Source organism: Arvicanthis niloticus, chromosome 30 (assembly GCF_011762505.2).
Source record: "Arvicanthis niloticus isolate mArvNil1 chromosome 30, mArvNil1.pat.X, whole genome shotgun sequence".
NCBI lineage: Eukaryota > Metazoa > Chordata > Mammalia > Rodentia > Muridae > Arvicanthis > Arvicanthis niloticus.
In genome coordinates this window covers 15,631,644-15,656,183 of record NC_133438.1, presented here as the reverse complement: position 1 = coordinate 15,656,183, position 24,540 = coordinate 15,631,644, and the positions used below count along the sequence as shown (strand labels likewise).

Genomic DNA, 24,540 nt, shown 5'->3' with positions numbered 1-24,540 from the left:
TATTTAGTTCTTTGTAGCCTTCTCTGCTATAAACGCTCTGTGTGAAAAGGATACAGGCCCAGCATTTTGCTTTCCCTCTCTTGTTTCCCAATGATCTTCAGCCAAAGGCACTTTGCTCCAAAGAGGCATCACTAACTTCATGTCTCAACTCTATAGTGAGTGTATAGAAGGTGTAAGCCCTTATTACTAACATATTCCTTGACCTATACTCTCTTTAGTTTAAATATAGCCTTGTTCATTAGCCCCCCCCCCCCGACAGTACAGAACTGTATTATTTGGTTTCCTCAAAGCATGAAAGCAGAATTATTATTGTCTCATTTCTTTCGTTACTTGAGGTGAGAAGGTCTTTTCTGTCAAGTAACAATGAAATACTCTCCAATACTCGGAGTTCCCTTTAATGCCAAGTTCACACATGCAACAAAGCAGTAGCACTAAGCTAAGCAGAGGCTCCAGCATTTACCCCCAGATCTCCTTCTTCTGACAGGTCTTCCTTCCTATGCAGCAGTGGCATGGTCGCTGAGTGGCCTTTGCCGAGTTACCTGTCAGTGTAGAGTTTCTCAGTGCCATGGCTCAGTAAGTAAAGTGTTCACCACATACACCTGAGTTCAAGTGACTGGCTCATATGTGAGTAATGAGTGTCTACCATGCCACCTCCAGTGTCTTACTCAGTGTTCTGTTGCTGTAAAGAGACACTATGACCAAGGCAACTCTTATAAAGGAAAGTGTCTAACTAGGGGCTTGCTTGTAGTTTGAGAGGTTAGTCCATTATCTTCATGGAGTGAAGCATGGTGGCAGGCGTGTTGCTCAAAAAGTATCAGAGACATTTACCTCCAGATCCAAGAGCGGGGAGCTGGGCCAGAGCTCACTCCTAGTAACACAACTCCTTTGGCAAGGACACACCTCCCAATTGTTCTAATCCTTTCAAAGAGTTCTATTCCCAGGTGTCTAGGCATTACAATATATAAGCCTATAGAAATCATTGTTAGTCAAATCTACCACATCCAGTCAGGTAAAGACAATTAGGTTCCCTGGGGCTTGCTAGCCAGGACCCTAGCCAAAAGCAAAATCTTCAAGTTCAGTGTGAGACCACGTCTCACAAAAATAAGACTTAGAGTGACAAAAACATCCCATGTCAGGTACACATAAAGGTATTCTGTACCAAGAGGTACTGGTTTACTTGTACATATATGCAGTAAAATCTCATGTGTCATGGGAAGATAATGACCTGGTGTTTGAGGTGAGAAAATAAGGACATATAAAGTCTTGGATAAACTAAAGAACTCGATTAAAATCCACAATTTGAGGGCTAGGAGTGTGGCTCAGTAGTAGAATTCTTTCCCACCATGCATAAGGACCTGTGTTTGAACCCCAGCCCTGCAAATCAAATAAATACAATCTGTGATCTCAGTTGCTCTTCTGGGATGTTCATCAGATTATGTGCTCAGAGCATCTCTGTAGAACAGGCCCAGTCTGAGGAGAAAACCATATTATGCTCATTGCCGAGTTTATAGCGCCTACCAGCACCCACTGTTCTCAAAAGAGAAAGAAATTAGGAGATAGAAAAAGGAAGGGAGGAAGGGGGTAAAGAAGGGGACCAAATGATGCTTTAGTGCTCTCTGTAGGTAAAAACCTAAAGCCCTGTTGCCCTTGAAGCTTTGATCTTTGGGCTGGCAATGAGAGTACATAGCTTGAGATTTTCACACAAAGCTGGCAGAGATGGCCTGAATCCATTGGTAACTCCTGGCTCCTGGTACAAGTAGGTGCAAATTCTGTTTAAGAAGAAAAGCGTGATCAATTTAGGCCTGCAGGAGTCCCACAGACTAACTGAAGCAATTATCTCTTGATCAAAGGTCACCAGGCATTCTAAGTAAGCACAGAAAGGTTTAGCAAAAACAGCACCCAAATCCTCCCAGGACTGCAGTTATTGACGGTGGAGTCAAAATATAAAATTGCTGCATATAAAACACTTAGTGGAAAAAAAACGAATGAATCCTAAATATTAACAAGATGTTGTCATCAGTAACTAAACAAAGAATTATATTTCAACTGAATAGAACATATAAGACAAAAAAAATTGTTCAAATGTAAAAGTGTGTCCATCAGCTGTGGCAGACACCCAAGGGAGCGTTTATCTTGGCTTAGTATTTCAGAGGTTCCACCTCATGGTCACTTAGCTCTGTTGTTCTTGGACCTGTGCACAGTGAGGCAGGGCGTGATGGACAGGGCTTGTGATGGGTAAAGTGGTTCATTCCTGTCAAGAGCAGCATACAGGACCAGTCCAGGAATGAGGTAAATCTTTCCAGGGACCTGTTCCCATCAACCTGGCCCCACCTCCCAGTAATGATGTAGGAAGCCATTAATTAGGTCAGGGTCTTTATGTTTTAGGCAGACTACAGCCAGCTGGTCTCCAAGCTTTCAACACATGATCCTTCTTGGTGGGGAAGGAGAACAGGGAAAAAAGCATAGTGATAGACCTTGCAGCAGAGTTGTAAAAGAGAGATTGTTTTTATGTAAAGATATCCAGAGTGAAATCTATGAACGTGAACATGCTCAAGGAAAGAAGAATTGGTTCACAAGAACATGACACCTGTACAGCATCATGTTCAATTTAACCCATTTAAACCACGTGATGCCAGCACAAGATTGTCAGTAGAAAATTTCTGCAGTCACATGTTTAGATACAGAAGAGATGCAGCTTGTAATCCCGCTACACCCATTCCAAAGCCTTGTACAGAAACAGTGTATTTAACAACCTGAGGGCAGTGGAGTGACTCAGATGCTCCTTCCTGTCCATCCTACTCAGAAAGCAGTCCTGCATTAATCCAGAATTAGATATGACATGCAGAGCTTAAAAAATAAATTTAAGGAAAAAGGGAAAAAAATAATGACTTCAGCCTGGGAAACATTACAGAATGCTAAGTACCACTCATAAAACATAGACTAACATTTTACTTCATTAATATTAAAACTATAACTCACTTTTATACCATGAATAAGGTAAGATGAAAAGCCATAGCTCAGGATACTTTACTCCAAAATGTGGCATCTTGGAATTCAAACACCCTAAGTTGGAGTAGAGTTTGGAATTGGAAAAGATACTGTTTGGTTTTGAGAAATGACAGAAATGAACAGGTCTCTTTGCTCTTCTCCCTGCCTTCCCACCAAAACAGGCTACAAGTCTTAGGAAAAAAATTTCCTGACCTTTACCTGAAGCAACAAGGCATGCCACCTGCACTTGGTAGGCTGGGGGTGGGAGTGGGGTTGCCTCATAATTAAAGGAAATGGGATTGTGTACAAAGGCCTTGCTAAGTCCACATTTCATTACCCATTCATCACCCACAGTTTTTCTCTCTGCCGGTGAAACCCACTATAAAAGCACTGAGTGATCTCTGGCTGTTGGAGCTTCATTTCCTTATAAAGCCTCTCCTATCATATAAAAAGTATATCACGACTAGAGAGCTGGTTCCGTGGGTAAAGGTGCTCCATGTGCATAATGAAAACTTGAGTTTCAATCTCCAGCACCGACATAAAAAGTGGGTAATGTTTGTGTGTACATGTGAGCCTCTCAGTGCTGAGAGGAGGTGCAGAGAAAGAATTGCTTGGGCTTGCTAGCTAGTCTTTGTATGCATGCATGTAGTATGTATGTATGTATGTATGTATGTATGCATATAAGTAGGTGACAGCTGTTCATTGAGCATGAAACAGGTATAATTATTCAAATACCTCTGTCATTTTTATCAAAAGAATATTATAGCTCATGTCAACAGTGTGTTTACAAACATGGAAGATCCGATGGCGCCATTGTGACATAATTTACACACTAATGACATATAATGCTAGCAGACAGCTCAATGAGTAACAAGTCACGATGTGTAAAGTTGAGTTTGCAGTCTTTGTTTCAATCACAGTTAACTGAATATGATACCTGAGTGACAGATTACTAACCCCCAAAGTAGAGTGAGGGACACTAGATTGTTTGGTGATAAATAATTAGGTTCTAAATAATTAGGGTATATGGTAACATAAACCAGTAGATGAGCTTCAAAGGATTGCCTGGAGCATAGTTTGGGAAAGCCTTATATGTTTGAAAACATTGGGGTAGCTATTTAATTAAATTCACTGTTTAGAAATGTTACCCTGTTAGCAGAATATAGGCTACGTCTGAGGAAGCCAACATATGAAGCAGGAGGCTTTGTTTAAAAACAAAGAAAAAAAAACAAGATAATTGAGTCTTAAAGGCCAGAGTTGGAAGAGAGAGCTCAAGGCAGATTCAGGAGACACCTTAGTGGATAGACCCAGCTGTGCTTGAGACGCTGGACAGCATACCATGGTTCCGTTTACCCATTTATGACATACAAATAAATTGGAAGTTTAGTGAAAATTTCATATGTGCAATCAAATGTTTGCTCTTAAAAGAAAATGAAGCAAAATAACACTTTGTACATTTTTACCTTTAAGTATACTCCTGAAATATGACACTACTGTGTATGTGAAAAAATAATTCTATTATTTATTTAGAATTTTCGCAACATTTTTGTGCTATTGTCCTTGAGCAAAAACAAATCTGAAAATCTCTGGTTTGCAGGAGCTAACTTAAACATCGTGAAATTAATCATAAAATATTTGTAATAGTAATACATAGTTTTATAATTACTTTAGATCATCATGAACTTCTTTTCCTTTCGTTTGAAAAATCGTGAGTTTTCAAAAAAGTTTCTCTGTTAAATAAGAAAAATACTTTCCAACTCTATACCAAAATGTATGACATGTGGTTGTTCTCTTTCTTCACCGATAAAACTCTGTGACTGACTTTTCCAAGAGTGAACAGATTTCACCATAAGATCATGAGAGGTGGTAAAGTTCAATGACATCAAAGGATCATTGAGTTAAATAATAAATACTTCAAGATGCCCCTAAGGCTTAGAAGTCCACAGCAACAGACTATTTAATTAATAACATGTACTTTACAAAACCCATCATTATCTATTTATATGACAGACTGCTAACATTTTTTTAAAACTATTTTTTAAGTGATGTCAGTTTGCTTATTCACAGGTTCTCATTATTATATGATGGACCCAAAAGGCTAACCTGTAGGGCATACCCAGCTCATCTGCTCATAGTTCTATCACAAGCTTCCATTTATAAAATCTCTCCACAGCGTTATCTCACTTGACATCCCTAAAAGATACACTATACATAGTGACTATTTTAGAAATTACTAACGGTGTCTAGCTAGCATGCCACCATCTTGGAAATGTGGTATCATATCCTTAGGAGGTAAATGTACCTTTGGGTCTATACTGGTTTGAATGGTAAATGTTCCCCATAGTCTTGAACATGTGAATACTTGGTTTTGGTAGGTTTGGGAGATGTGGTCTTGCTCAAGGAAGTGTGTCTCTGGAAGCGAGCTTTGAGGGTTTAACTACCCTGCACCATTTCTATTTCGCTGTCACTTCTTCACACTTGTGGTTCAGGATGATGTGGTCCCTCCAGTTCTGCTCCAACCTCAGAGCTGCCTCTCAGCCTCTCTACTCTACTACCGTAAGCTCTCATGCTCTGGCCCAAAAGGTCAGTGAGAAACTCAGTTTTCAAAACAAGGTCATTTCTTGAGCAAGACACAACACTTCCATGTACACACATGCATGTGAATACACAAATTTATACAGAGTGAGAGAGAGCTGGGAGGGAAGGGCAGGGAGGGAGGGAGAGCCTTTTCTCTGTCTCGACAGAAAGACAGGGAGCACATCTAACAAAAATTGATTGTCCAAAGCACTGACAGTTAACTCCCTGGTCAGGTTATGTCAGAGTACTGAGGAGTTATCATCACTATGCTGTGTGTGTGTGTGTGTGTGTGTGTGTGTGTGTGTGTGTGTGTGTGTGTGTGTGTGTGTATGTAGTGAAGCAACAGATTAGAGACTTTAGTGGGCCAACTACAGAAATTATCTCATAGATGAATATTCCTCTCAGGAGATTTCTAAATCACTTTTTAAAATTCCTTTGGGAAAGTGTGTCTATGTAAACCAATCAAGTTTGATGATTACAAACAATAAACATTTTGTTTTTAGATTTTTGCATTCAACCTAGGAATACACTTCACCTGCTTTAAGCATCTATGCTTATACCATGAGTATGTATACATGAATATGTATGCATTCATCAAACTGCTCAAGAAGAGGAAGCAGTGCCAGCATAGTTACAGCAGGTTTGGATGAATTGCAAACAATGAGATAGTTGGCCATGTAGTACGCTCTTAGCTTACTCCTAGTTAAGGACGTTCTCTATAGCTGTAATGGTGGGAAAGGCCACACCACTGCCCAGCAAACTTCCTACACTTACTAGAAAAACAGCAAGCTATGGACTTGTAGTCTCTGCTTGAGAGTAATAGTGACTAAGCCATTGGGACATTTTATTCTGTGCAAGTGAAAAAATAGTTTGGTGAACCATTTAACAGATGTAACTAACACTTTTTCTTTCTTTCTGTTATTTATTTATTTATTTATTTATTTATTTATTTATTTTTGGTTTTTCAAGACAGGGTTTCTCTGTGTAGCCCTGGCTGTCCTGGAACTCACTCTGTAGACCAGGCTGGCCTCAAACTCAGAAATCCACCTGCCTCTGCCTCCCAAGTGCTGGGATTAAAGGCGTGTGCCACCACCGCCCTGCCACTAACACTTTTTCAAAAGATCATTTTCTGTTTAGATTTAAAGTTAAAAAAAATACATTGAAATAATATTAGTGGGAGATATGTTTCCATCATCATCATCAACAACATTTTAATTTGAAAAATTATGTTAACCTCATGCCAGCAACTTTCCGGTAGAAAAAAAAAATTAGAGCAGGCATTAAGATACATAGAACATGGGTGTTGGAGCAAAAGAAGCCAAATGGAGGAACTTATAAAAGAAAGGATTGGAACAGCAATAGATGGATAACTTTCTAAATAGAATAGACATGTTGTCCTGGAGATATACAGGCTCTGTACAGATGTTGATCGTAACATGTTCGTTCAGACAGGATCTCTGAACTCTAAGTACAAGGTACTGTGATTGGCGATTGAAAACTGTTTTCCAGTATGTCTAATCCATAAAACTCCCTGGCCTCTGTGGTGCATATTCTCAGCAGTGGGGGCTACAAACTTGGCAACTGAGAGTGCTGTGTTAGGAGATGGGAGATGTATTAGACTCTGTGTCTGCCCTTGAGCGATTCATAATCTATCCTTAATTCTCTAAGCCTCAGGGGTTTTGTATCTGTAAAGTACAGATAATAATAGTTTCTTTCCAGTTTCAAGGTAAATGAGGTAAAAAGAAAATGTCTTCCGAGGCTTCCAGGGCTTACGTATTGATTAAAGTTTTCTATTTTAATTGTAGGCATGTGTGAGGGCTGAGCAGGATTTTGAGAAAGAAAAAGAAGTAAGGGCCTATAAAGAATCAAGAAAAATAATCTTCTTACAGTCATTTTCCACGTTTATCGTCTAGTGAGAAAATGTGAAATAGTCCTGGGTCTATTTCCTTACTTTTTTTTTTTCCTTCTGCTAAACAGTTTATTTTAACTTCTATAGTGGATTATACACTAAATCGTACTAGCCTGAAGCTCCCAAGCCCTCTTATTCAGGCTCCTGAGTCCTGGAATTACAGGCAGCGACATGGCCACCACACCCAGTTAAGAGGTGATTTTTTAAAAAATGAAGTGAAAAATGGTAGCTTATATCTGACTCCATCTCTTCCCAATATAGTAATTCCAAAGATCTTGTTCTGACTTTTTAAGGCTTTTGAAGAAAAAATAGCCTACCATTTTCTTTAACAATAATTTCTGTGGTTTCCTTCATTCCTTATGTTAAAACAGAACAGCAAAATAAAACTGAAAATAAAGATTTCTACCTTAACTTGGCCCTAAGTCTCTCATGCTTTAGATCATTTCTGCGTGTACATTTTCAGGGTATCGCTATTCAAACTTGTTCTCCTTTGGCTTTGGTTCTTTTTGTGCACGAAGAGGCTTCCACTCACCTATTTCCTCTGGTTCCTTTAGCAGCAGCAACAGAAGAACCAGAAGTGATCCCAGACCCCGCGAAGCAGACAGACAGAGTGGTGAAAATCGCGGGCATCAGTGCTGGCATCTTAGTGTTCATCCTTCTCCTCCTGGTTGTCATAGTAATTGTGAAAAAGAGGTAAGGTCTGATACTGTCCTGTACCACACACTCAAATATGCCACGGATTTTCATGTTTTCCCTGCAAGCTCTTTGACAAGTTTTGATAAGAGTGCCTGCACCTCAGTTTCTTATTTGGGATTTTTAAGTAAAGTCTGATTTAGCTATTTGTAGTTTGTTCAAGGATAAAAGCATAGGCTTTGGTAGACATTTGTTTAATGCAAAACTGTAAATTTCTTGAATTTCAGAGATACATGGGAAATTCACCTTATTTTAAGTGTTGTTATTATTAAGCATAATAAAATTGATGGCTATACAGTTATGGTGCTTGGACCAAAGTCAGAATTATTTTCATTTTTAATTAATTTTTTCAAACATGGGTTGCATATGAGACATGCAGTTATTGTTTCAACTAAAAACGTTGTTTAATGACATTGTATATTAAATACTCACTGACTAATTTTTTTAAAAACAGAAGTTAAATGGTTGAATTGAACCTTCTTTTATACGATATCAGCCAATGTCGCCATCTCCTGATGTTCCATAAAGATATTATGATTTTCTGGAATTTAAACATTTGCGTTCTGAGGATAAAAGTATACTCTGCTCAGAAGCATTTTAGATATATGCATTTTTATACTTTGAGCTATTTGACCATTTTGTAAGTTGTCAGAATCTGTAAGTCATTGTCTTCGAAACTAGTGTGGCACTTCAATTATTCCAATCATGAATTTTAGATAATGCTATTATTTGGCATCACTTTAGAAAAAAAGAAAACAATTTTTTACATGTAGAGTGCATCCTAAGGGCTTTATGTCTACAGGAGATTCCGCTTTTATAACAGTACTGATTGTATAAGAATGTTGCTTATGTTATGTGAACTTCATAGTGTGCGATTATTATTAAATAATATTTCTACTTAAAATAAAACATTAGCATTATGGATAAGACTCATATGTTAATCACAGTGCCATGAGCATCTATTTTAATATATTGCCTCTTTACAATTGTCCCTGGAGATATATATGTTGGAGAAGACACATCTGCATTAGAAACATTAGGTATGCACCATAGTGTTTTGTGTTCAATTAGCTACATATGTGCTTTTCCCAAACAGTGCTTTCTCTTTGCTGTTGTCTACTACCTCCAGGATTGGTAACACAACACATCCTAGGCGAGCCAAGATTTAAGTATTTTAGAAAAAAAAGTATTTTAGTTTCCAATAAAGATCCACAAAAATCATGGTAAATAACCTTCAGACCTTACATCTCAGTTTAATTTGGATTTGTATTTGGAGGGTGAAAAGCCAAATAGCTTAGAGAGCGAATCATATCACTGCCTCGTCCTTAAGAGGAATGTCACATTCGATGGGATGCATGAGAATGACTTCTGACTGTGTCCTCCTCAGAGTGAAATTAAACCTAGTGGTAGTTGTTCTTTATATGAAGACTTTCTCCTTTTTTTGATGGACTTGTACTAGGAATGACAAGTGAAAACTAAGGTCCTTCAAGTTGCAAAGCCAGTTACTAAAGCAAGGATGGGGGAGGGAGGTAACAGTCTCCAACAGCTCTCTAAAATCGCACACCTTCACTGATGCTCCTTCTGGTTTACATTGTTGGTGATCAGATCAGCAATCCTCCTTTGAGTATTTCACATTTAAGTTTTACAGGATGGAAAGTCTCCCGAGCTTTCAGCTCCCTCAGCAGCACCCCCATGTCTGGGGAAAAGCATTATCTTTTAGATTAGATGAGGTGTTTGCCACTTTCGGGAGTAAATCATGCCTGGACTACTTTAACACCTTGCTCACTGCAACACATTTGTAAAGGCTTCTACCCATAGGTGGTGTGTAATGCATGTGCACACACGTGTATGCACACACACACTCATACACACACACACAACCTGTGTGAGTTAAGCAAGAGTAATTTATTATACTTCCACAAAAGTATTTAGCATTCTTGGATGTGACAGAGTTTAGCTTAAGGTTCTGTGTTATTCAGTAGTTTCCTATAATTATAGAAATCCATAACAATAATGGAAATGGAAACCTTCACCTTCTCACCATCTGCATTTTCACAAGAAAGTGTCAAGTTTTTTTTAGACTATCCCTCATTGGGAATGATAGAGGTAGGGGATATTTGCCTCGTTGAAAATAGTTCCGTGTGTTTGGGTTGCAAAAGAATAAATAGCTTAGAATTCAACCAAATAAAACTTTACAGATGAGATTATATAGAAAGTAAGTTCTTGGGCTATGAAAGGGATATTGCACTTTTCAGAACACAATGTCATTTTTTTTTTTTCAGTTTAATCGCTGTTGAATTATTTCCAAATATATCCCATTTTTTCACTAATTGTGTATATTTTAAATGCATAGCATGAATACATTTCAACTTCCAACATCAACTTGAAATCATGCTTCAATACAGTAAATGTTTGTGTATACCATGGTCACATGCATCTACTGTGGAAATACCTTCGTGTATATGTAGCACAGAGCGCCTATATTCACATAACGTGTATATATTGTGTACCATTAAGATACACCCAATGTGTAAAAAAATAAAGGTGTTACTTGGCACACATTAACATCATAATTTTACGTTCTGTATTTAAAATAAACTGCTATATTTAGTATGCACATTCTATACACAGCTGCTCCATCTGTCATGACATTTAGAAGGCAATGGGTGACAGAACGCTTTAACTGCATGTTGAAAAACACACAATCCATTTAACTTTTCAGTTCTCTGGCAATATAAGAAATGTCAGCATGCTACTGGGTTTTTTTTTTTTTTTTCCTAATTCCGTATTACAAATTTTATTTTTTTTTTTGCTGCATATCTGTCTGTTTAATCGCATGGCAAAAGAACGCTAACAACGCATGGGCAACGTACAGTGCAGAGCCTAAGAAGCCAGATTTCATTTTGTTTCTTTTTAACGCACATTTTTCTGCTCTCTTGGATGTGACGGAGTCATGCTTCTCATTCACCATTGCTTCTCTTTCCCACTGTCTGTGATCTGCTTCCCAGAAGGAGCTACTATTCTTACTCCTACTACCTGTAAGTAGAAAATGGGTCATTACAACTTTACCTGTGTCCAAATGCAATATCCCTTTTCAAAAAGCCCACAGAAACAGTGTTGTCCGTTTGGTGGTCTTGAAAAAAAAAAACTATATTTTTCTGAATTCTAAAACTATAGAGTATTATCTCTTTTGATAATCTTTTTTAAAAGGGATATTGTGTTTCTGTATGTTCAGCTACTTTTAATTTTTAATTGCAGTTTTTCCATGAGGAGCTTTATCCTACAGCTAAGAACATCATTTATCGACCTATGTCAAGTCTGTACCCTCTTAGCAATATATTTATACATCTAGTAATAAATGTGGTTTGAACTTCCTGCTCTAGAATATGTAAGATACTGTACTACATTTGAGAAAAATGAGCTCAGTGAGATATCTGTGCGGCATCCAGACTGCCCTTGAAGGATGCAAACCAGATCAGGCCTGCATGTGTGTAACATCACTTTACACATTTTCCCAGTTATTCAAAAGGGTCATAACTGATGACTCTTTTTGCTGGCCATTAAAACCGTTAATATGGTCTTATCAAAATAAATTGATAAAAGGGTAACGTAGTAGGGCAGAAACATTAAAAAGCCTTTTGTAGAATGGGGGAAAGTGAATTTGTTTACTACAGTTAAATAGAGACTTTATGAAAGAAGTCAAAAACAAAACGTGTGAACCAACTAAGGAATCATGATGTCCCTCTGCAATTTCAAACACACCCATGGCTAAGGTATGGACAGTCATTTAGATCAGCATGGAGAACACTGGCCATTCAATTTCCTAAGTCATCTTCAGTTGACTTCATTAGATTCCAAGATAGTTACCCGTTCAGTCCAAGGCAATAGGCCTGTGCAAGGGTCAAGGATTGGGAGTCACTGTGTGTGAGGCATACAGCCTGCAGTGTCTGTATCACTTGGTAAGGTTTCAGCCAGCTCTACAACAAAATTTTATGAGTCAATCACTTCAACACGGCGCTGCCAACGTTTTAAATATTACAAACATTTGGCTTCCTACAATCTGCTAAAACAAGCAGGTGTAAAATAACAGTGCTCTTAGCTTACTGTGATGAATCATAATACACTTGTTAAATCATGTCTGATGAAGCCAATGGCAATTATCTGTACCATTTCGTACAATGATGAAGTACTTTTCCCGTTTATGGCCCATCCATACATCCACCTGCAGACGTTTATGCTGTTGGTTGCTTTGATAATTAGTCATTTGCACATCTGTCAAACTCAAGTACTTGAAAAATGAATTGCCTAACCATCCTGAAGTGTGCATTATGTGTGCTCACTGCTCAGGGGAAGACAAAGCGTGGGACACACTAGAATCAATATATATTTAGTCACTATTTAGTCACCAGAATGTCAATAAGCCTACCACTAACTGTTAATGTATCTGTATGAGAATGGAATTCCTTTTTGTTTTGTTTTGTTTTGTTTTGTTTGTTTGTTTGTTTTTTGGTTTTTTGTTTGTTTTGTTTTGTTTTGTTTTTTGCAAGGTTAACATCGCTCTTCTTGACATCGTAGCAGATTTTACTGTTGCTGCGACTGACACATAGAGCTACGGGTACTTTAAATCCTAACTAGATAAAAATGTGACAGGGATATACACTTTCAAAAGCTACTTAAACACTCCTAGGGATACTAATCACCAACTGATTTCTTTTATAGAGGTAGGAATAGAATTCAACTCAGATGGAAAAAAAAAACATGATATTTGATCTTATTTTCATTAGTATTATTTTATAGTAACTTTTTTTTAAAAAAATGAAAACACTTATTTAGCACTGGTGTTAACTCATTGTGTTTCACAGTACCCTCAGTGAAAGCCTATCTCACAGGGTAGTGGTGAGGTTGGAGGTGTAAGGGACCATCTGGCTGTGCCTGCCTGACTTTGCAGCTGTTCCCAAAGATTATATTCCAACACAGTTTGCTGACTATCTAAGATGATGAATCTGAAAAGTCCTTGCTTGAATATTTTTCTATTTTAGTTCTTGAAAAATAGTTTTTAAAACTTTACCCATTCATGAAAAACCTATCAAGTATTCATTCATAAATCCTTTAAATTTAAAAGTGGTCATTTCCATTGGCTGCGTTTGCCAATTTTTAAACTTTTAACATTATTTTAAACTTTTAACATTATTTTATTTCCTTGCCCAAGAAACAAAGATTTGGAGAAAGATTGCAAGTATTATTTGTTTGTTTTTGAGACAAGGTCTTGCTATGAATCCCAGTTCAGGAAGGCCTTGAATGTTCCTGACTAAGCTAGCTACTTCTAAGTTCTAGGATTAGAATTGAGTACCACCACATGGGGCTAGAACTTATTTGTCAAGCATTTCTCTGCTGCTTCAAGATGTATAAATGACAGCATATCTATGCTGTATTTGTGTTCTAATATTTAGCAAACCGTGTTTAACGATTATAATAGACTTCTTAATGTGGCAATAAACACAGTGTAAACAGCCGGGTATTGTGTAATAGCTGAAGCTATGGAATAAATAAGCAATCTTGAGCAAGTTATGTAACTCCCCTAAGCCTCGATGAACTCATCTATAAGATGAGAATCCTTAAGCAGGTTTCAGTGGATTGATCTGAGAATTAACTGAGTTAACCAATGGAAAGTTCCATGTATATAGCAGGCACAATTTATTTCTTCAACAAATATTTATTGAGTACCCGCATTTTGCTCTAAATATTCTGGCTCTGATGTCTAGGTTGTGCAGGTGATCGTTCCCTTTATTGAGCACACAGTGAAGAAATGACTGAAAAATACTGTCGTGATATGTGACATGTGTTGCCCAAAAGATGAAGATGTTACTACAAAAATCACCCGAATTACATTGTGCTTGGATCAGCCATAGTAAACCTTCCCAAGGAAGTTTGTTTGGAGTCACAGTGAATAGATAACTAGTCAAGTATTAGAGACTAAAGCATGCTGCAGGCTTAAGAGAAAAAAAAAATCCTTTGTGATGGGGAGCTAGCAGGAAGTTTGGAATGTGGATATCTGTTGTCTACATATGGTCTGGTGGTGTTTAAGGTCAAATAATTGTCTTTAGAAAATGAAATTATTGAACAGTACTGACATTACTGTTTTTCTTATGTCGATTTAATTATGAGGGGTATCATTGCTCTCAATATCAAGTAAATAAGTTGCTCAGGTTTTAGAAAAGTTCAACCAGAGGCCGGAGAGATGGCCCAGCAGTTGAAGAACACATTCTTCTCTTGCAGAGGACTTTAGTTTAGTTCACAGCATCCATGGCAGGCAGCTTACAACTGTGCCCATAACTCCAGCTCTATGGGCATCAGATACCTCTGGCCTTCACAGGAACCTGTGCTCATATGTATGTTCATGTACACACACACACACACACACACACACACACACACACACACCTTTAATATAATAAAAACACCCTAAAACGGTAAGGAAAACTAATATACCCATTCTGAAATATTGCCTTAAGTTCCAAAAATTCAAATCATTTTCAACATTTGTGTCAAGTGCCTGGAGTCCTTAGGACAAGTTGCCCTCAAACTGTTCCTCATTTCCTCAAACGGTTCTTGCCTCCCTGCATGCTGCCTCATGTCTCTGCCTAGATCTTTATATTTCTACAGACTTTTCTCTTGGCCTGGAATGAAAAGTTGGTAGTAGTACTTTCAATGTGTGCAGCAAATGTTGTTAATTTGTGATGGTATTAACTTAGTGATCATGTAGTGATAGTTCTGGTGGTGCTGGTGGTGGTAGATAATATTCTTTTGTCCTCGTTTTTAATATTACTAATACCTCCTATTCCTTCTATATGAATAATAGGTGTCCATCACCAAAACATGGTTTATGCCTGCTTTATTCAGTTTGGATCAAAATTTAGTTTTTGTGTCCTATATGTTGGTTGTGTGCCCCTGCAGTCAACTACTATAGTTCTCAGAGGAAAATAAACTAGAACAACTCTTAGACTATGCAAAATACTTTCAAAGGAAAATCTTGTGGACATAAACTCCATCTATTCAATAAGACTCTGTAGTATTTGTGGTATGCTTAGTATAGACAGTATTGGGGACCAGAAAAGAGTGTCCTACCACTGAGGTAAGAAATGGCATTCTTAACAACTGGGGAATATTTCCAAGGCAGTGTTAACTGCTACCATAAAGTGAATATTACATTTTATACTGGCCAGTAGTTTACAGTGCCTCTGTAAAGAAGTTGCCTGGTGAGTGTGAGTCACCTACCTTATATAGCTTTAGTAGATTATAGTTGCATGTTCATGAACAATACAGAGAAACAAAAAAAAATGTTGGTTGTTTGGGGGTTTGTTTTGTTTTGTTTTGTTTTGATGTGGGAAACAAAAGATCAGTATTCGTATCATTTGAAATGGTAACTCTAACTTCTATAACCTTAAATAATTCTGCTGCTGCATTTACCAGACATTTCTGTAGTGGATAGTATGCATCTTAGAGTTTGACCATGTCAGTCCTCCAAGATGATACTTGATATTACACCTCTAAAGAATTTTCCAAGTTTCTCAGTATTTTTCTTACACAGCATATGGTTCAGTTTCATCTCTTTGTAAGTGTTTGAGACACATCTGGCCAAGGTTGATTTTAAAGGACTTTGGATTAGTTTTGATTAATACTGTGAATACCCTGCTCCATGTGTCTGTGCTCTGTGTGTTTGTGGGTTTTACTGAGGAACAGCAGAGGAGAGAATGGCCCTTTTCCTTGTTTTAGTTGACAGCTCTGATAAGGCAAAGTTCAGTCATGTTAGCAAGACCATCTAAAAGTTGATCAAAGGCAGTCTCGTTCAAGAGGAAGCCTGAAACTTCAATTTTTAAAGTTTTAAATAAATCATCTGGAATTGACTTTACTTTAGAAGTGTATGTTTTATACTCTTGTTGAAACATTTTTTATGGAAATTATTATTTTTTTATTTTTTGATAGTCTCCTATATGTACACAATGTACTATGGTCATATCCATCATCCAGTATCCTCATTTCACCCTGCTCTCTTTCCCGCTGAACCCAGACCTAAATAGAAGAAGCGGTGAGACTCTTGGTTTGACAATATGAATATTGAGAAGCTCACAAATAAGGTCGTGCTACAACAATGAGCCAACATAATGGTTTGTGTGTTATTTTAACTCCTGATATTAGGAACAGTTCTTAGGTTTTCCAATCTGTGCCTGTAACTTTGTCCTTGGGCTCACTTGAGCTGCTATATTGATGGTGTCAGCTGTCCCTCAGGGCTCACACTCAGGCCCCCCCTTTGTATTTGCTTTGGCAGCAAGCTTGCTAAGAAACGCAAAGATGCAATGGGGAACACACGTCAGGAGATGACCCACATGGTGAATGCTATGGACCGGAGTTATGCTGATCAGAGCACCCTGCATGCAGAAGACCCCCTTTCCCTCACCTTCATGGACCAACATAACTTCAGTCCAAGATGTAAGTTATTCATTAAAATTTTAGTGAATGCTTTTGAAGCGTATTAAGTGCATTTAATTTTACACAATAACTTTTGAATTATGAAAGAAGAAGCCAGAGAAGAAGCAGTTAGGGAGAGTAAAACACAACTGATGTCATTATGGAATTTACAAAAAGACATGTGTTTACTTCTAGTACAGGGTTTAGTTTAATTTCAAACTAGAGATTTTGTTATGAAATCATAAGAAACATTCAGAACATAGAGCCATTCAGACAGCATGTGTCATTGAATATGTTAAAATGGCATTGTCTATACAAAATTTGTGTATATTATTTACACTTTTTCTATATAAAAGATAGGCTTTCATCTGAGGTAAGAAACATAATATAATTCTTTCTAGGCATTAATGGCATAAGTAATTATTCCATTAAAGAAATCTAGTATTAGCCTTGAAGAATTCCAGTACCAAAAAGTTAATCAGAGATGGGGAGGTAAGTTCATGGATAAAGAACTTTCCAGACTGGCCTGAAAACTGGAGCTCACAACACCAGAATCCTCATAAAGGCCAGGTAGGTGTGCAGCCACCTGAATCCTACCACTTGGTTGGCGTTCAGAAGGGGGTTTCAGAGCAAGCTGACTATCTAGAATTGCTGGTATTGGTGAGCTCCAGGTTACGAAGATGCCCCATCTCGTTGCATTAATAGAAGAGAAATTGAAGAAGCTATATGATATCAATTTCTTTGGACATAACACACACATATATGCTCACGCATGGTGACATGCATATACTTATGTATACTGTACACACAAGAAAAAGTTGTAACTACATGAAAGATTGGTCTTTAAGTTTCTAAGTGTAGAGTATGAAATATAAAAGTAGAGTTGTATTGACAGGCTTGTAAAGATTAGTGAGATAATATTTGCATTCATTTTCCCATCCTCCCCCCCCCCCCCCCCGTAAATAGATTCTTCCAGAATTATTAATGTTGACCTATGAAGGAAGTGCTTTTAAAATGTATCCATTGAAGTTCTGCCTAAGCACAGAGGATTTGAATAATTGCATAATTTGAATATCCTATAAAAATTATTCCCTTTCAAAGTTTTGTGTTTATTTAAATTTAAGTTAATGCACCTAATTAATTTCTTCAAATCTTCCAGCAAATTTGATGCTAGAGATGGACAAATCAAGGTTGTCATTAGCATTTCATTTACAAGGAATTTTTGTAACAGGTCTTATTCTAATTTGGTATACAAGCATTTAAGAGGACAAGAGGTAAATAAAAGAATTCATATTTCTATGCAAATTATAAACACAGGGAACAGTAAGTTTACACAAAATTTTAGGTTATAAGTCTATGTCATTTCACAAAGGGGATTTTTTTTTTTTTTTTTGAAACTTTTAGCTTGGTGAAAAATTTCAGTAATTGTCGGCTTTGAATATAGGCTTCCATTTTCCTAGTGTATATCCATACCAAACGAAGTTAGACATACCACTAGTTATTTTGGAATTCAGTTTTAATCATGTTAAGGACTATCTAGCCTATTTTATCTTTTTTTTTTCACTATTAAGATTGAATAACACAGAACGGCATAAAAGTCTAAATTCTATGACTGTTGAAAGAAAGTTTGTTTAAAATATGAGTGTATCATCTCTCCAAGTATTGATTCAGTTTTAATTGGTCTGAATGTATTTCTGTTCCATGGACCTTTCTGTTTGTTGCCCATATCAGGACCTGACTGATAACAATTATGAAACTGTACCTATAAATATCCATTTATGAACTTAGAGAAAGGCATTCCTCACAGTTAACTAGGGAAAAATGAATTAGAATGGACATAAGATGTACATTTCTGTAAGTACCTTATACTTGATAGGTCTTAAATGCATGGTTCCTTTTCCCCTAATTTTATCATATTTATAATGTCAAGCTGAATAATCTGGCTTTTTAGATTGAAAAGAGGCCTGAACTAAAATTATAATACAACTCTTGTGATGTTTTACAGTAACCCTGCTAGGAAAGAGAGTTTTACCCTTGCAAAGTACAGAAATCAAAGCAAGTTGTGTCATTGTATTTTTTAAGAAAATACAGTCAACTATAAAAATTATGATAAAGGTATAACAATTATAAAGAAAAATAGAACTTAGAGCTAAGCATTCCTTCATAAGCTCTGTTTTCCCTGCAGTGCCCAATGATCCGCTTGTGCCGACGGCTGTGTTAGGTGAGGCCTGAAATACGTATCACCAGTTTCTATTTTATTTTATTGTTTCGCATGCGTCACAACTCCTTGCATAGGTTGTATCTTGTCCACATAGTAATGATTTGGCTTTGGGTAAGTGTCTTGCGATTTCAGATAGAGTGCCATAGTCTAAAGAGACAGCAACCTTGTTTCAATATAGATAGGTCTGGTAGATTTAAATGGAAGGCTCCCGGTTTAGAACAACATACCAGCTTCTACTTGTGTTGGACTTGAAGCAGAATTGTCCCTAATGGATGGCTAATGTAAATGAACCCAGATTCTTGAAGGCCAGGAGTGTCTGAGCAACTAGCTGATGTGGGGAAATCAGCTTTAGCTGAGGGATTCTCTAGGACCCTCTAACTTTACAGCAACGAAAGATGCATCAGTAGATGAACAGCAGGACTCGGTTCATTTGCTTTTATTTTGTCTTTTTAACTGTTTGCTAATGCAGGGGAAGTTGCTAGAGTCTTGATGCAAGGGGGTTGGCATAGACATTACATCGCATTACATCACATCACATTACAATACATAGTATCATGGTGCAAGAACTTAAAACTGAGTTTACTTGGGTCATATCTAAGGAAAACAAGTATTGTTTGTGATGATTCTGGCCTTTTCTGTTGGAAAACTGCATTAATTTTTTAAACATATATTTCAGAACACAATGAGTTTCATTTAAAGTTGCTTACTTTCTGACAAATTATCTACCAATCATTTGGCCAGCGTGTATTGTATGTTCACAGGTTCTTTATCAGTAACACTCTGGTGACCTACTTACCCCAAAATCCAGATGATCAACAAACATACCTTTAAAATTGTCCAGTGCTGTATTTGGTATTTATGCTTACTATTTTTTGCACACAAGGAAGCTTAGCTTAGACACCTCTTTGTTATGTAGTTATTTGGTTTACAAATGCATTACAAAATATCTGGGAATTTTGCATCTAATCCATTAAAGTAATGTATACTTCTACTGCACCAAAACAATCATTTTGAAGTATAATTGTAGAGCCCGCAAAAAATAATAAATGTTTCAATAGAATCTAACTCTAACTGTGCTCACCCTGCCATGTGCATATCAGCAGTGAGATGCAGATGGACTAAGACATTTTTTAGAACAGTTGACCTGATTATATGGGGAAGAGCCTTACATGGTGATCACAGGAGAGGTATCAAATGCCTCCACATAGGCCACCTTCTCTTGAGAACTGTAGAGTGGTGTCAGTATCTCAAATTAATAAGTAGATTTCACTTAAATGAAAATAATAAACCCTCTGTAGAAGACTGGTTTGGCTAAACGTTAAAATCTATCATGGTAATTTTCCCATAGTCATGTAAAGTTAGGTTCCAGTCTCAGCATGTATAGAATGTATAGACTTATAATGCGTTCAGAAAACTACCGTGCAGGTTCAGTCTTCCACTGCTAAGAAGTGTAGCACCTCCCGCCATGCTTTCCCTCCACAGAACAGTGTGTAAAGAGAAAAGGAGACAGTGCATGTGAGCTTTACAAGCTATGAAGGCTAAACAAGTCTTATGATATTTCAAATGAAAAGGAGTGTTCGTGTTTTAAGGAGAGGTAGAGCCAGCATATGAGTGACGTAGTAACATATTGTCATCATGCATTTTCTCCATTTTGAAATTGAATGTGTGATTGGTTTAAAAATCACTGGCTTTCTTTGAAAGCTCTCATTGGTCCCATTAGACGCCAGATTAACATGTTCCATTTTCCCATCATTCTTAGAAGCGTGACATTGATGGTTGTCTTTCATCCATTCACTTTGCATTTATACAGCAATTTTTAAAATTACTTCAAACATTGCTATGTATCTATATCTACCTGAAGATTCTGAAAGGCTTGGAAATTTTTCATATTGATTCATATTTTTATCTTTTGTGTTTTTACTGCTTCGTTGGGCTTAAGTCCCTATAACCGGTAAGTATGTTACAGAGAACTCTAGAAACCTTTCAATCTAGACATAGCTGAAGTTATTATTCTTCAATGTATAATAAGGATAATGATGAGCACAGGCACCCTTGCTGGCAGTTGCATTATTAGATAGCTTAATGAGGTGGAAATGTATTGAGATTAATAATTCATATGCGATTATTCAAAAGACCTTACTGCCTTTTATACCATTGTATCAAAGCAAAACGCCACACAGAACCTTTGCTTTTTCATACTAGGATAGTCATTTGTACGATGTGCAATCACAGATGTCAGATCTGTGTTTCTGAGCCTCTTACAATTGTAAAGCTTCTGCTGTTTCAGCAGATTCAAGATGAGCTCTGTCTAGGCGTGCCCTGGCTACCTTACTCCTCAGCCGAGGTGCTTACATTCTGCCTCCTGACATTGTTCCACTGATCTCTTCTAGTTGCTTCTGAATTTAATCTTATGGGGAGATGTTTATATCACTTTGGCCAGTCTATTGATTGTAATGTTTTAGTGACAATAGGTCGGTTAACCCATCTCATAGAAAGCAGAGGAAACTCTGCTTTAAATATTTATTAAAGACTCACGTATACTAGCAAATGTTTGTGTGTAGGGATGGGGGTGAAATCAGACTAAAAGGCAGTAATTCTCTTGAGTGGTTAGGTCTTAGCAGACCCCTACCATTTTTTGTTGTTACTTTTTGTTGTTGTTGTTTGGCTTTTTTTGTTGTTGGTTTTTGTTTTTGTTTTTTTAATTTCCCCCTTCAGTGTGTGATATTTTTAGACATGAATGCAAAAAAAAAAAAAAAAAAAAAAAAAGTTCAGTTTAATAAGAGAGGGAAAAGATAAATGCAATCAAGCTAAATTATGGAGACATACGAATCTGATTGTAGGGTCTTTTTTTTTTTCCCCTCTCCAGGAAGAAAAAGTGTTTATCATGGGGACAACAGTTCATTTTTTGCCATATCCTATTTGTAGAGCTGGCGATAGAGCAGGCAGATGTACCAGCACTTGAAATATGGTTCACTGTTAATTAAATATCATTCTCTGCAGTAAGCATTACCATTTCAAACGCAAGTTCCCCTAAAAGTGTACGTTTCTTTCTGTTAATGAGTGTGACAGTATTATGCTTTTCACAGTAACGCCCCTCCAACGTTTTTTTTTTTTTTTTAATGGTAAGTTTAAATGTGATGAATATAAGCATGTTTCTCATTGTAATGCCTAGTTCTTTGGTCATTAAAATGCTGTTTATTCTTCATAGGCAAGACGTTCTTGGTTCTTTCTTCAATTTTATGACAGAAAGAGAGTTAAAAATGTCTTTCCAACTTAAACTAAAACCATGGGGATGGGATCTCTACTTAAATGCGGGAAGTGAAGGATTCTGTAGAATTTTAACTAATTAACTCACTCCTTGAAATATTTATTGAATTTCTGATACATGAGCCTATCTCTAAAAATAAATAAATAAATAAATAAATAAATAAATAAATAAATAAATAGTTAAAACACAAGGCAAAGAAAGTAGCATTCTGAGATTCTGGGTGTCTTTGAAGCATAAGAGGGAGCCATGTAAAACAGTGTGGGGGGAGGGGCTGGGGATTCAAGGGAGGTATTCACATTTATCTCCAATACCCCTGGTTCTTCTCAGATAGCAGACAGACAAGTCAAAGTGTACTGGTAATTAAAACAATATTAAATAGTAACAAGAACCCAAGGGAAACCGCATGTGAAGCCTCCTGGAGGACTGAAGGGGTGGGGGGTGGGGGTGAGAGTCTGTGTCTCCAATCCAGGGTATGTTATGTTGTATTGAGAAACAAAGTAGGGGAAGGTATGGAGCTGAGCATCCCTGCAGTGACGGGAATGTTGTCTAAACAGGGTCTCTGAGGGAGGTTGGAGTGTGAGTGTGAAAGAGTTTATGCAACCTGATCAATGGTGAAAACATTTGGCAGCTTGGTCCTCTGGCTCCAGCCTATGCTGCTGTCACTCCAAATGTTAAGGTTGGAGTGTGAGTGTGAAAGAGTTTATGCAACCTGATCAATGGTGAAAACATTTGGCAGCTTGGTCCTCTGGCTCCAGCCTATGCTGCTGTCACTCCAAATGTTAAAAGCCAAGCCAACTCAGCTAAAGGAATCCAGTGTCTTCCTGTCTCCCCAGAATCTGCTGTCTTGCTGATAGACACATACGTTCTGGCCTTTAACCCCTGAGCCAAAGTGAAAGGTTTTGTCTTTAAGAGGATTGCTGTTCCAGCCCCCACCCCACCCCTCTTGGCTGGCCTTTCTTTTCCTTCCTTCTACTGCTAGAACGATCAAAAAAAATCTTCAAGTCTTCTTTGCATGGCTATACATTAAACAAGATAACTTTATCTCTTTTTTAATGTTCTGGAATATCAAATCTGCCAGATGAGAACCACAGTGCCACGGCAGAGTCTAGTCGTCTCCTAGATGTTCCTCGATACCTCTGCGAAGGGACAGAGTCCCCTTACCAGACAGGACAGCTGCATCCAGCCATCAGGGTGGCCGACTTACTGCAGCACATTAACCTCATGAAGACATCAGACAGCTATGGGTTCAAAGAGGAATATGAGGTGAAAGCTTCAATACTGTATTGAATTTTACTTTTAACTTGATACTCAATGGAATGTAGCATCTTCTCCCCTTTACCGTTACAAGAATAGGATACTCTACAACCTCTCTACTCGAGTGTTGACGAAGCCATCATGTGTATGTATGGGAAAGCGGGGAAAGGAAGATGAACACTTCTCGGAAGTGCATTTGGGGTTGCATTCAGTGTAAGAGTTTTGAGAACGGATTCTGAGATATTTCAGTGTGTTATCAAAAACACTGTACTAGATCTTTCCACAGTCCCCTATTCGAAAGTCAAAAACACGTTTCCCAGAGCTCCTCTGTAGTGTGTTAGGGATGCCATCACCAGTTGACTTAAATTCTAGGTGTTTTTCTCTCTCTCCTTACTTGCAAACCCTCTAATGGTGATATTAAGTTAAATGTTCTGCTTGCCACTCTTTCCTCAATTTTGTGAACTGCTGGCTGTTGGTGGCAAGGAAGAAAAACTCAACACCACAAATCAAGTATACAACATCCAAAGGGGGGAAAATTAAATGTGGTAAATTTATTCTCCTAGTATATCTCTTTTTCCTACTCAGACCAAAATACCAAGATTTATCTAACAAGGAAAGTGACTTGAGTCACATTCCAAGAAATGGCAAAAAGAAAAAGTTCCTATTGCAAAGTCCTTCTTGCTTCTAAATCCCAATGTGGAACACGGAAGCCGGTTTATACTCATACACCCAGTAAGCTGTGTGCACACAGATACATATGGACACACCTAAAGTGGAAAACACCAAGTGTCTTTTATTCCAAAGAGCAATCAAAACACATTCAACTTCATGGAAAGACCTTCAAGGTTCACGTTTCATACATGGGCCACTTGGATACCTTATTTGGGGTGAGAGAAATTATCTTGAAAGCTTGAATGTTGGTTTTAGATATTTGCTGAAGTGCCTAAAACAAGGGCTGGGAATTAGAATATCCTGCCAGAGCAGCTTCTGTTTCCTTGCTTCATGTGTATTCCTCTGCATTCTGCTTCAAAGAACGTTGGCTCTTTGAAGATTCTACTTCCTGTGTTGAGCAAAGCTTAAGTTTTTCTACAAAAAAAAAAAAAAAAAAAAAAAAAAAAAAAAGAGATCTTTACCCATATTTTGAATTGCTGGGTGATTAAACCA

General features: G+C 37.5%; 1 protein-coding gene across 11 annotated transcripts in view; it reads left to right on the top strand.

The window, feature by feature from the left end:
• Nucleotides 1-24,540, top strand: part of Ptprk (protein tyrosine phosphatase receptor type K) — a 501,415-nt gene that overhangs the window by 450,930 nt on the left and 25,945 nt on the right. For 2 of the 11 annotated variants that reach the window (XM_076927961.1, XM_076927963.1), the window contains exons 14-18: nt 8,029-8,167; nt 11,176-11,205; nt 16,494-16,654; nt 18,819-18,854; nt 23,201-23,385. In XM_076927961.1, coding sequence (XP_076784076.1) covers nt 8,029-8,167; nt 11,176-11,205; nt 16,494-16,654; nt 18,819-18,854; nt 23,201-23,385 — 551 coding nt within the window. Of the gene's footprint in view, nt 1-8,028; nt 8,168-11,175; nt 11,206-16,493; nt 16,655-18,818; nt 18,855-20,793; nt 20,806-21,720; nt 22,536-23,200; nt 23,386-24,540 lie in introns of those variants that run through there. The other 9 variants (XM_076927968.1, XM_076927967.1, XM_076927970.1 and 6 more) reach the window with 8 other exon arrangements.